The 13,533-nt window shown below is 51.5% G+C and overlaps 1 protein-coding gene and 1 long non-coding RNA gene across 2 annotated transcripts in view; one reads left to right on the top strand and one right to left on the bottom strand.

Annotated features, from left to right (window-relative positions):
• The window catches only part of Trabd2b (TraB domain containing 2B), a 205,211-nt gene that overhangs the window by 21,596 nt on the left and 170,082 nt on the right, over nucleotides 1-13,533 (bottom strand). The window contains exon 4 of the mRNA XM_005398637.2: nucleotides 10,620-10,794. Within this exon, the coding sequence (XP_005398694.1) occupies nucleotides 10,620-10,794 (175 nt within the window). The remainder of the gene's footprint in view (nucleotides 1-10,619; nucleotides 10,795-13,533) is intronic.
• LOC106150096 lies at nucleotides 247-12,726 on the top strand. The gene is made up of 3 exons (XR_001236705.1): nucleotides 247-1,100; nucleotides 7,263-10,314; nucleotides 11,805-12,726. It is a non-coding gene; the product is annotated as an uncharacterized LOC106150096 (long non-coding RNA).

Below are 13,533 nucleotides of genomic sequence, written 5' to 3'. Positions count from 1 at the left end.
TTTCCCCACATGGTCCTGGGCCGCATGGTCTCCTTGGCCCTCAGACTTCTACATTCCCTCATCTGGTGGCTGCCGGTGCCAGGTGCTTCTCAAGCCATAGTTCATTTCATCTTTCTAGCCACCCTTGGCCATGCTCCCTGTCTACAGATGAGGAAACTGAGGCTCAGCCAGGGGATGGGACTTGCCCAAGGTCACACAGCTGGTAAGAGGCAAAGCTTAGACATCAACCCAGTGATATCCCAGGCCAGTCCCTGCTCCAGGCTATCCACTGTGAACTGCTGGCAGCTGCAGAAGATCCTGAGTTCAAGCCTAGGGGCAGGAAATTGTCAGAAACCCGTGTACCTTCCAAGGTTCAGCAGATTGGAGAGAAAAGTGTGCGAGTGCTCGGCAAGAACAATACACCGATTAACAGGGCAATTTCAGGACCGTGTTGGGGGCTGGGTGGAGGAGGAGAGAGAACCAGATGTTCCTGCACAGGCTCCAAAGAACTGCGGGTTCGCCTGGGCCAACACACATGTTTTCTCTCCAGTGAGTATGATGGGTTTCCAGTTTTCTCCTCCTGGAAGCGGCATCTCAAGCCCGTATTTATGTTCCGTCTGAAATTAATGCAAGGGAAACTTTTAAATGCGAATCTCACTGGCAGGGCAGCCTACCGGATATCAAGCGATGGTGGGGTTTGTTTTCCCAAGGAAATGTGACAAGCGGGTTGGACGGTGGGCCAGCGGAGGACTGGACGATTGGAGGCACCCAGGGCTCTGTTCTCCCAAGGAGTGAGTGTGTGAGGGGGAAGTAGCAAACCGGAGCCTCTGTCCTGTTCTCCCGCCGGCCTAGGGAAGAGTTGCAGCTTGTGAGCTCAGGAGGGCTGAGATGACACCGCCTCTGTACCCAGCCACTGCCAGGAGCTGTGCATCCCCCGAGGAGATGACCGCGTGGAGGGGCACACCCGTGGAGGGGCAGACCCGCAAGCAGACCATACGGGACAACGAAGTGCAGTGACGGAGAGGGGCCAGAACCATGGGGCTGAAGAAAATGCGGTGGAACCCAAGGGAGGAGAAGAGGCAACAGGAAACAGCCCAAGCCCAGAGCAGAGAGGCAGTGTGGTATGTGCGGCCACCACGAGGGGTTCTGCAGTGGGACTATAAAGTGAGGTGGGCCCTGAGATGGTTGGGGCACGGGGGACAAGCGGTGAGATTCTGAGTGCTGCAGGACAAGGTGAAAGGACAGGTGTCAGGCAGGACCTAAGAATGCTCCCCCAGGCATTGGAGTGGTAAGGGAGGTGGTGCCCCATCGCTGGGCATGTAAGGCTGAGTAGTGCTGATCAGCCTGCGGGGGCAGGCAGGACCCACTCAGACATCCTATAGGGACTGTGATGCTTGGGGAACTAGAGTCCCCTCCCCAGCAGCCCTTATTTTCTGCTTCTCTTGGAGGCTGCTGGTACCCAAGATGTCAGAATCAAAGAGTCCTGGGGCATCCCTGCCACACTGCAAAGGTGGGTGCAAATCCTAGGGCAGCAAACCCCACCTCCCATTTGTCCAGCACTTAGAATATGCCCAATGCCTTGATTAATTTCTCATTTGACCTCCCAACAATCCTGCTGAGGCCAGTGGAATTTGCTTCACGTCACGCACGCAGAAAGGGGCAGAACTGGGCCACAGCCCATGGACGGCACAGGGTGTCTCTGGGCTATGGCATTTTGTAGAGGTAGCTGCCAAGGCAAGGGCTCTGGGGCCCGGGAGGCTCCGTCTAGAGCAGCATCTGCTCTGGGACTGCTGTCGCCTGACTGATGGTTGCTTATGCTGGGAGTCCTCCTCAGGGGCTCCTCTAGGCATGCACTTCCTCTTAGAAGCCATTCTTCTTGGCTCTTCTAAAATCCTCAGGGTTTGAATCTTTCATTTTGCTTGTTTCAGAGGCCAGGCAGCCCTGGGGGTTTTAGCCAGGCTGCACCCTGAAGGAATATCCCCAAGATATTCTCAGGACTCATTCCATATCAGACCTGTGCTAGGCCCTGGGGACCCCAAGATAAGTCAAGGTGGCCCCCTTTCCTCTGGGGAGAGACTTCTCCCAACATAGGCAGTAGCTTTGCACAGGACAGAGCTTGTTGATGGGTCCTGCGGGGTATAGGGCTCAAAGCCCAGCTCAGGCACCATTATGGCCATGGGAATCACTCTTCAAATGTCCAGAGACTCTTTTCCTGGAAATATAGCACTCAGGATGCCAGGACTTGCTGTTGGCAAGCGACACGGCAGGGACAGAGGCCGCCACCCTGGAGCCTAACTGTTGCCAGAGCTGACCCTGGCTGTTGGGATTTCCTGCTTCAGCCCCTCTACCCCGGGTGCCCTTCTCTTTCCTGAGCAGTAGTCTTGTCCTAGGAGGACTAGGCTCTTGGGATGGGGGCTCCTAAACAACAATGGGAGTGCCAGAGGTCACAAAGATGGGGTGGCGGCACAGAGGTACAATCCCAGCACTCTGGGAGGCTGAGGCAGGAGGATCACAAGTTTAAACCCTGCCTGCGCAACTTAGCAAGACCATATCTCAAAAAACAGAAAAAAACGTTGGGGATATAGCTTAGTGTAAAGACCCTGGGCTTAGTTCCCAGTTTGCATGTGTGTGTGTGTGTGTGTGTGTGTGTGTGTGTGCGCGCACACACACACACACACACACACACACACACACAAGAAAAAAGAAAAGGAAAAGAAAGAAAAAGAGTGCGGTATCATGCCAGGCACCAAGCCATACAGTGTCAGCCCTTTGGTTCCCAGGCTTGTTTCAGAGGGGATCTGAGGGTGAGGAGACAAAAAAGTTACTGAACTGCCCGAGTCTCACTTTGAAGCCCAGGCTCTTAATCCATGGTCCCTTCTTTCCTTGCCTTCCCCACGCTGCCCAGCGAGAATGTTGAGGATATAGAGCCAAGGTTCCCAAGCCTTCCTCCAGATAGCAAGCCTGGATGCAGCCAGGACACGGACACTCTGCTCCTCTCCATGCTCCCTGTTTCACAGAGGGATCACAGGGCCAAGTGTGGAGGGGACGTCCCCTGACTGGCTGGCTCCTCCGGGCTGAAAAAGGACAGTGTCTCTGGCCAAGGATTGTAGTTCGCAGATGCATGCCAGCTGCCAGATGTTCATGTGGTGGGGGGGCAGCAGGGCCCTTTGAAGCGCTGTCCTCCAAAACTCTGAAACACTTCCAGAGGCTGTGGCCTCGAGCTCCAGCCTGGGGAGTGTGGCAGGCAGTGGGTGTTTGCCTCTCACCCCTGACATTTAAAAGACCCTACTGACCCTTTTGTGACCATAAATATGATGCGTGGGTGTTCATGCGGAGTGAGAAGTGCCACCCCTCTATACCTTGTTACATTGTCAGCACATTACCCGCCTGAGGTCAAAATAAAATAATAAAAAAATAAGATAAAATAAAATAAAACAAAAGGTCCTGAGTGGACCACGGGGCTTCAATTCTTGAGCTCTGAGTAGAGAACCAATGGGAGAAGGGGGGGTGTGGGTGTTGTCTTAAGGACTAGAGGGACAATGAGAGGAACTGGAAGGATGCTGGGCCCTAAAAGCACATTTCACAGTGCTCACATTCTCTGACTGCACCTACCCCCTTCCATCTTTGCTGGGGGGCAGGACGCTGCTGGGCCAGGCTGGCAGGGGCCTCAGGCACTGCTTCGTCTAACCCCTCACTATGCAGATGGGGCCGGGGGACGGTTCTGAGAAGGCCACACGGAAAACAGAAAGCACAAGTCTGCAGCATAGCAGGCTGCTGCCCCCTTTTGCGCTCACGTCTTTGACTTCACTCTCCCTTTGCCCTCCCTTCTTTCCCCTCTCTATGATTCTCTCCCTAAACATCTTGCTGTTTCCTCTCCCTAAAACTTCTCCTTCTTAGCCCTAAGCCCCTCCTCCTCCAGCCTCTGCCTCCATGTTTTACTCAGCATGCCCTGGACTCTCTCTCTGGTTTTCTCATTTGCCATCCAGCCTTATCTTCCAAAGAACAGATCTGATGTTGCTAGAGTCCCTAGCTTTCCATTAGGTACAGCTAATGTGGGTCACAAGCCTGGTTTTGCTGTGGGGTGATGTAGGAGCAGAGGACAAGTCTGCTTACAGATTTCAGGGCCAGTGCATTCATTCATTCAAGTGGGTAATGGGTACCTTCTCAGTGCATGTGTAGAGCGGTGAGAGGGGAATCCTGGACCACTTTGGGAGCCCAGCACAAGAGGACAAGCATGTCCTCAGCAGAACAAAAGGCACAAGCAGCAGCTGGGTGGATTTTTAGAGGGGCAGGAAGAACGGCCTAGAGAACCACCACCATTTCACTCCCGCTCTGAGACTCTGACTTCTGAGCTGCATCTCCATGGAACTGCCTGCCAAATGGAATAAGAGGTACCATCCTGTTGCCCTCCAGCAGGAAGTGAGGAGGTGAGGGTCAGATGAGCTGATGGATATGGATGTTCTTCAAGGAGGCCAGTGACCCTTCTCCAGGGAGTGGTGCAATCAGTATTACTAAGAAGATGTTAATGGTGTTTGGTGTGTTGGGTTTCTATCTCTCCCCGCTCTCAAGTTTGGATCTTTATCACTAATCGGCTCGTGTCCCTGCCCCAGAGGTGTAGTTCTGATTATGGGTCTGCAGCACTTCAGCAAGAAATGGGTGTGAGCTGGAAGCTGAGCACAGTGTGTGCAGGTTTGTGTCTCCAGGGCTCACCCACCTGCCTTTGAACTCTTCAATCTTGCTTTCTGTCTGGACTTTCTGCCACAATGAGGGATTTGCAGATCTTGGAAAGCTCATAGCTCCATCCTTCTCCTAAGAAAGGCAAGCGCAGTCAAAGCAAGCTATGTTTGCTACAATGTTAGGATGCTGCAGTGCTCGAATGTTATTAGAACCAGGCAATTTTAGAATAAGATACCGGTTGGGAGAATTTGGGGATGAGAATGTGTGATAACCACTAGCTGTCAGAGTTGGCAATGAATGGGGCCTAGAGGTTCCCTGGCCTAGCCCCGAGTCTGGTTCATGGCTTCAGTCCAGATCCTCGAATTCTTCATCACTCACACTATTCTCAGAGAAAAAAGAACAGATAAAAAACTGGAGGATTCTTGGATGGCTGAACAAGCACAGATCCTGAGAAAACCCATTTTCCTGCAACTAGGGACAAAATTGTCATTTCTGTGTAGTGCTAGAGACAAAGACTCCTGTCCATCTCTGCAAGGCCTGCAGCCCAGGAGATATCATGTGACTGAACAGAAGGAAGGTGATGGTTTGGATGTCTTCCTAGAACACCCAGCAGGTGTTTGAAATCCTGTGATGTGGAGGACCACCTAGGCGGCTCTCCCTGAAAAAAGAGCAATTGGCTCCATTTTGGCTAAGCCTGACCCTATTTCCATGTATTGATAGGTACAGAGCTGTCTAGGATCCTTTCCTTATCCCTTCAATTGGCTTTAAGCAATGCATATCGGTCTATCCCATTGCTCCCTCGAGTGAGCCAGGATGAGGTGGGATGTGTGAGCCGATGCTCCACACTGTCGGCTGGGATGGAGCCTTGGGAATAGAAGCTGTGACCTCCTGGGGCTTCAAAGATTATACATCAGAGCTGAAGCACCGACCCATGAACATTAGACACCATCTCAGTTGCGTTATGCAGATTACTCTTACTGCATATCCTTCTCTCCGCATATGGCAGGAGGGATGTCAGGCCTCCTACCTACCCCAGCTCATGGCACTCACGTATTTCCCACCACTCTCACAGTCGCTCATCCTCAAGCCACTTCCTTCTTCATGAATGAATAAAAACTGGGTTCAGCCTTCGGTTGAGGCCTTTGTTCTGGATAGCCATCATCATGGCTGGACTTAGGACCCCTTGGCTCCCCATAACTACAAATATGCTTTATTTTTTTATTTTTTGTTTTTCCTCCGGTACCAGGAACCGAACTCAAGACCTTGCGCTTGCCAGGCAGGCTCTTTGCCACTGAGCTAAATCGCCAGCCCCCAAATATGCTTTAGTATCTTTATTCTCACCATGGGTTGCACTGGAAGTGGTAGGTTCGAATGAACTCACTAGAATTACAATAACTTTTCATGAGATTCCAAATATAAACTTCCTGGGCCATGAGGAGGACCGGGAAGGGCTCTCTATACCGAGGCATGCGGGCCTTGTCCTGGAGCACTTTGCCTGCAATAGGTCGCAGAGCAATGGGCACTGGGATGAATCAGGAGTCAGGCCTGGGGGACGACATCTGCCTTTACACCTGGTTGTTTGGTGTTGCTGGCAACATCCTACAACCTGAAATTTGGCAGAGTCATGGGGCCTTGTTCCTGGCAGACAAAGCAGGCTGTGACAGGTCTGCACCTGAAGCCTGATCCCTGCAGCCACTGTATCAATCTGGCGTCTTCTTGCTGGGCTCTGATGTGGCCTTGTCATTCTGCTCAGCATCACACTCCAGGCAGCCACTACCCGCAATGCCAAATGGCCCCTGAGTTAAAATCTACTTAACTTCCTGTCCTGGTCAGGTCTTGTGGCCGGTCTCTGGCATTTATATTGAATGTTCTCCCTTCTTAAAAGCAAGAACCCTCTTATCTTCCTCCCTTTTCTGTGCGGGTAGCTGCATCTCCTACTTTAAAGAGTAGCACTGTGATTAGAAGCCATCTGCTGGGAATGTGCTCAGCTTCCCACCACCAAGCTACCTGCCTGCTGGCCTCCTCCCTCCCTCCCTTCAGTTTCAGGTGAGGAAGTGCCCTCTGCCACCCGAGGACAAGTTCTACCCGAGCTCTGGCCCCTCCTTTCCTGCCTTCTCGAAACATCTCTCTTCCTATGAAACAATCTAAACCATTCTACTGAACTCTTCCATCATGCTTCAAGCATGTTAATTATTTTTCATCTTGAAAAACATGGTGCATAGTGGTGCATTCCAATAATCCCAGTCTTCTGGGAGGCCGAAGCAGGAGGATCACAAATTTGAACCCAGCTTGGGCTCAAAAACTAAATGACTTAGTGAGACCTTATCTGAAAATAAAAAACGAAAGCTGCAGATGTGGTTCTGAACAAAACCCCTGGGTTCATCCCCAGTACCAAAAAAAAAAAAAAGTGGGGATAAATATAGTTATTAGTTTTTTTATTTTGCCAAGTAAGGACTTTGAGACTCCTTTCTGCCTTCTATCACCGTCATTTTTTAAGAGGATGTTTTAATTTGAAACACTATAAAGGAGATAATTTCAGAATGTAAGATAAAACCATGTATTGTAAAAAATTTACCATCATGTACTTACAGTTACTTTTTTTACAGTTACTTGTAGATCAGAAGAAAGCCAAGGACACCTCCCCACCCTCCAATGGCTGAACTGGAAGGTCCTGTGGGGGAGGGGCTCAGGCTCAGCTTATCCCAGCGCCTAGCCCAGTTGGGAATGGGCCTCTCTCCCTGCAGGCCAGCACACCCTATCCGTGGAGCCAACCTGTCCGTCCCAGAACACCTGGGCTAGCACACTGGCCACCGCCAACTTCTGGAGAAGGGGCTTCATCTGAGCCCCAAGTGCCACTCTGGCCTGCCCTGAGTCTCACACTTTCCTCTCAACTGTCTCTGAACCTGCTGAGTCACCTGTGGGCACCGTCACAAGGCCACACTGCCCATCACAGACACTAAGAAGAATGCTTCTCTGTGAAAAGTGTCAGCTAAACAGACACCCCTTTGCACACAGCTCCAGCGTTTCCAGATGTAGACAGCAAGGATGCCAGGACTGGGATCCGAGAGGCCAGGGTTCAAATAAAAGTTCCGCCTGCATTATTCCCTCTCTACTCTGCACCTCAGCTTTCATGTGGGAAATGCGGATACTGTAATAAAACCACTCAGTGGTGTTGCTTGAGAGTCTGGAACAGTACTGAGGAAGGGTTTTATTCTAAGAATCACTGCGTCATGAGGGGCATTTTAACCCCATGATCGAAAATGAGTGAGTCTAGCACAATCCAGTGAGGCAGGTGCATTAGCCCCATTTTATGGATGACAGACTGAGGCCTTAAAGTGAATAGCTTTCCTAGGTCCCCTGGCTGACAGCAGGAGTCTTGCTTTGCATCCAGGCCTCTTACTCGAAGGCTCTTCCCCTCCTTCCTGAAGCCCTAGAGAATAGCACTGGGAGGCCGGGCTGTACTCAGGACTGCAGCTTCCAGTCCGTTTTATGAGGCTCTTGGGGATTCTGGAGCTGGGGTGGGTTGGGGAGAGTCTGAATAAGCCCTGGAAGAGCCAGGCAGCCGGGAGGCTCAGGGTTTCTCTTTGGCTTGCTGGGTGCCTGGGGGAAATATGAACTACAGTGCCTTCAGGGCTTCAGCTCAGCCCCAAAGCTGGGATTGTGGAGAGAAGGCAGAACTGTGTAGGGTCTGCTCGGACACCTGCTGAGGTGCTGAGGTAGGGATGTGGGTGTTGGGAGACTTGCGAGATTGTTTCTGTTTCCTAAAACATTCCCCGGAGATACCCACGGAGTCTGATTTGAGCACAGAGAGAGAGAGCAGACACACGCCTAGGGGCAGCTAGTGTCTTCCTAGTAGCGTAGACCCGCCCTCTCTTCCACAGCCTTGGGAGCGCTCTGCTGTCAGTCGAGCCAGCAGGAGAGGGGCCGCAGGAGGCCAGCTGAGCCCTCAGGGACTCTGCTCAGTAGTCCGGAAAGGCCCTGAGATGGACTTGGAGAGGCACCAGACAGGAGGGCAAGGAAAGGATAGGCTGACTGCAAGTGGTAGTACATGGAGGGTGTGTGTGGCCTGGCCCTGCACCTAAATCCTGCAGCCTGTCTTGGGGTGGGGGCTAGGGAGTGACATGCCCTTTACTGTATAACCAGGCAGGGTGGGCTCCTCTCACCCAGATTTCGTGTGGACGTGTATGTGCCAGGACCAGTGTACTGACTCTAACGGGCCTGCTCTGCTGGCTTGGTGCCCTGTTCATGGTAACACATGGTCCAGAGCCTGTGGGTTGGTCCTGGTTCTGTCTCCAGCTCAGCGAGCTTTGCTATGCTCCTGCCCAGTGGGCCTCAGTTTGCCCAAAGCTATAAGGAAGTGGGCAGGCTGGGAAGTCCCTGGGTTGGGAGATTTGCTGCACAGAGTAGGCCATTTGTTCCAGGTGTGGTTGAGCTATGAAATGCAGCAGCCACCAGCAGGCAGGATCTGCAACGGGTCCAGAGCTGTCGCTTGTGGATGGTGGGGTCCCTGAGGGCCAAGCTGGGCTTGCTCTGCCCTGACCTTACTGTTGCTCTAGCCTAATAAGTGCACCAGGCCAGAGGAGGCCAGGACGGAGGCTGTGCTCAGCGTTCATTCATCTGTTCATTCTCTCACTCCTTTACGCTTATTCACTCACCAGGTCAAAACCTAGGGCACAGTTCTAAAGGCGGTGATGATTAAGCGGTGGCTGTCCTCCCACCACCCAAGGGGAGACAGCACCATTTGCCAGCCCGTGTGGGAAGCAGTCTGGAGGCTGGAGCTGGTAGAGGCTTGGACCAGGACAGCAGCAGGGGGCAGAGACAGAGTGAAGGATGCGTGGTCTTTCTGGTGGTCTATCAGCAGGACCAATCAGCGACTGACTGAATTTTAGAGACAGAAGAGACTGGAGTTGGCCCTGGTGCTTTCAGGCTGGCCTGGTGCTTGAGCGGGCATTTGTGCACATGGACGTGGCATTTCAGGAAAAAGAGGCCTGTGTTCAGGGCTGCCCACACTGCTGTGATTTTCACTCTTACAGCCTCAGCTTCCTCGACTGTAGAAGGGAGCTGATTCTAGGGACCTCTGGCCCAGGTGACTGTCCTGGGCCCTGGGGCAGGCAGGGTGGGGGCGGCAACTGCTTCTCTCCGTGGCTGTACTAACTGGGGGGCACCTCCCAGGCCTAGAAGGCTGACTCAGGTTGGCTCCCCTGGGAGGTCGGCTGAGGCTGTTCTACTGCAGAGTGAACTGGAGGAGGAGGGAGGGTTGGTGTTTGGGGGTCCTTCCTTGAACAGCTTTCCTGCCTCATGCCAGGCCTCTGGCAGCTGTCCCACAGCAGGCGAGTGGCCCTACTCTCTCCATGTTGTCAGTCAAGGTCCTGCTCCTGCCGGCTCTTCCAGACCCCCGCTTCTCTGACACCTGCATGTGAACAGCTCCTGGAATCCTAGAAGACCCAAGCAAGTCCTAGCTCTTCCTGCTCCCATGAGCAAACTGAAGCTGTGAAAGAAGAAGGGACTTGGCAGGGGCCACAGTGGGCCACGGAGAGCTCCAGTGTGAGCCTAGAACTGTTTTTCTTTCTGTCCCTCTGAGGTGACCTTGACCAGGCTGTACCCATGGGCTTGTATCATGTTGGAGCCCCTCCATGTGCCTCTACTGCAAGACAGGAGGTAAGTCCTGTCTGCCCAAATGGCAGGTGACAAGAGCAAGAGCCAAGACAGGCTGCAAGAGAAGTCCCTCTTCCCTCCCAGGGCCCAGTGGCTTTGACCCTGGCTCTGCTGGGTGTGGCCACCTGCAGCTTGAAGGAGCCATGGAAATCCTCTGGGCTTGGCAGGGGTCACTTCTCTCGCCCACAGGGACAGTTAGTAAAGAACCTTGACCCTCTCCAGAGCTGCCACCCAGCACGGTGCAGCTGCCCTGCGCTCTTCTGGGATTTGGCTTTGCCCTCGATGGAGGTGAGGTCAGGGGCCCAAACCTGCTCCAAACGCGAAGAAGCAGATCTTGTCCTCGTTCTCCCGCAGCAGTGCCATGACCCTCTTCCCCATGCGCTCGTTCCTCTTGTAGATGAGCTCCTGGCGGAAGTAGCTATCGATCTCCTGGGCTGTCACCTGCTCATGCGGTGGGAGGGTGGTGTTGATAAAGTTGGGCAGCTGCAAAGGCAAGACAGAGGCTGCCTTCAGTCCTTGATGCGGCCAGGTGCACACCGGGCAGAGCTGGTGATTTACCTTTCCTGGGCTGACGGGGCATCCTTTTGTGTATGTATTTCTCATCCATCCCCAAACCCTTTGAGATCAGCACTGCTGCTCCTGTTTTATGGATGAGGCCAGCAAGGGTGGAGAAGATCCCAGGACATGCAAGTAGAGCGGTGGGTGCCCCAGCAGCTGGACTCCCACAGGCATCTCCCTGTGTCTGCCCAGTTTAACTTCAGTGCCCAGGAGCTGAGGTCCAGGGAAGCTGGGACTCCTCTCCCGAATGCCTCTCCCTTAAGCCCTGAGCCCAGCACTGGTATGTGCCGAAGTTCAGATAAGCAAGAGGGTATGGAGAGTTGGCCCAAATGCCTGGAGCAGCATGAAGGCCACAGGGTAGGATCAGGTGGACTCGGGCTTCAGCCCCTATTCCATGTTGTGCACTGCTTGGTCAGTTATTCACTTTCCTGAGTCCTAGTTTTCTCATTTATAAAATGGGACTCAGGTTCTCACAGGATTAAGTGAGATAATATGTGAGCCCCACACTATGGAGACGAGAGGAGAAATCACCTTCTGTTTTTTCCATGTCAAAGTTATCATCTACCCATCCCTGGCTCCTCCACCTCCCAGGATGTAACCCAAGTCCTCAGTCCCTTCCTGGAAGCTAACTTCAGGGCCATGGCAGTCCCCAAGATGGTGCTTTTTAGACATCTAGCTTTGGAACCGAGTGGCTTTCTCAGCTCCGGGCCCTGCACCATCACCGCCCCCTTCCCACACCCAGCCCCACGGCCTGGCAACAGCCTCATGGATGTGCTACTGATCTAAGCAGAGGGCTCCCCAAGTTCAGGGATGGAGCCTTTGTCATTCTGGTCCCAAGTGCCTGGCAGGGCCATGAGGGGCCCTTGGAATTTGAACACAAGGTCTTGTTGCCCCTTCCTGACCTCAGCTGCCCTCCCTGTGCTCTTCCTTGCCAGCATCTCAGCCTTGCAGCCTGGATGGCAGGTCCAGGTGCACCAGCACCATCTCCTCGAAAACACGCACGGGGCCGCCGAAGAAACCACGGCAGTGAGAACGCATCCTCTCTTTCCTCACAGCCTATCAGCGTCATTACGACTTTCAGCAAAGGCCGAACCCATGGGACCGAAGAGGCTGAGACATCTGCTGTGCGCTGGCCAAGGATCAGTGGGTTTCTGATAAGAAGTGCACCTTGGGCTTCTGTTAGAAAAGTGGGGCTCACTGTCTGGATGAACGAGACAATAATTTGACTGGTGTCTCCTGAGCTTGTGTAGTGTACACCTTGCAGAGCTGTATGTAGTGGCACCGCTAGTTCCCGATGGACCAAGAGAGAGCTGGTGCCCGGGGACTTTTTGTTCGGTAGATAGATAAATGAAAGCAATGGTGCCATTACCACCCTTGTCACTTCCCTACTAAGGAAGAGGTGACAGGCAACCCTGACAAAACAGGTCACACTTGACTTGATCCAGCTATAGAAATCACCAAAGCTGCTGCGTTGGGGAGGAAACAGAGAGGCCGTGACTCTGACAGTTATTAGTAGAAACATGCCTCTTGAAGGTCTCTCTCCATTCCTTGGTATGGGTGACAATTTGAGGCTGTGTTATACCGCAAAGAAGTATCTGTTCAGTGAATGAGTGGCTGAGTGAATGCCCTGAGAGGCAGTAGAAGCGGAGGGATTCCGCAGGTCCCACAAGTTCGACGGTAGGGATGACTTAGGTTGAAATCCCTCTTTTGCTGCTTACTAGCTGGGTGGCCTTACTAGAAAGTAATTTGGCTTTTCTGAGACTCAGTTTTCAAATTGGTAATATAAGGTAATTGGTAATATATTGTAGGGGTAAAGGAGTTTTTTTTTTTCCTAATCGCCCAAGTTGGGCTCAAATTTTTATTTTATAAAACAATAAGACAAAATTTCACAATCAAATAATAAGAGAATAACAGCAGTTATTATACTGTGAATCATTATCTTCAAAGTAGTTACTCAGAGTACAAGACATAAACCAAAAAGGTTCTTACAAAAAAGGAAACAAATAGATGACACAAACTTTCTTTTCAATGAACTAGTAATGTAAATGAAGCCAATTAGTGTATATATTGAAATAATTTTTAAACAATAGAATTTGTATTTTGAGGAAGTAGTTGAACTCCCTAATTCCTATCTCTTCAATTTTGTTCTTTATTTGCATATATATATTCTTTATTTGTGTATATATGTTCTTTATATATATATATATAATATAAGAAACTGTCTGATATTTTAGCTTGTGTGTCTGACCTATTTCATTTATCATCATGTTCTCAAGTTGTATCCATTTACCTATGAGTGCCTCAAGTTTACCTTTCTTATGGCAGCATAGTACTCCAATATATGTAAATAGCATATTTTCCTTATCCATTTATTTACTGATGGCCATATGCACTGTTTCCAATCTATTGCAAATTGTGCTGCTATAAACATGGGTATGCATGTATGATTGCTATAGCTTGTACCTAGATGTCTCCACAAAGCCTCATGTTCTCATAGGTGAGGTCTTTCAGATGTGGCTGGATCTAGAGCATGTGAATATGGAATAAGGGTGTGTAACAACAAATTTAGTCCACTGAGTGGTTTAGTATGGTTCTGGGCATGGATAATGGGAAGCCCTACCTTGGGTGCGGGTGGTACCAACAAATAGGCTTGTTGCCTGGATA

This window comes from Chinchilla lanigera, unplaced genomic scaffold, assembly GCF_000276665.1.
Source record: "Chinchilla lanigera isolate Chin_1 unplaced genomic scaffold, ChiLan1.0 scaffold00063, whole genome shotgun sequence".
Taxonomy (NCBI): domain Eukaryota; kingdom Metazoa; phylum Chordata; class Mammalia; order Rodentia; family Chinchillidae; genus Chinchilla; species Chinchilla lanigera.
This window is presented reverse-complemented; position numbering and strand designations above follow the sequence as displayed.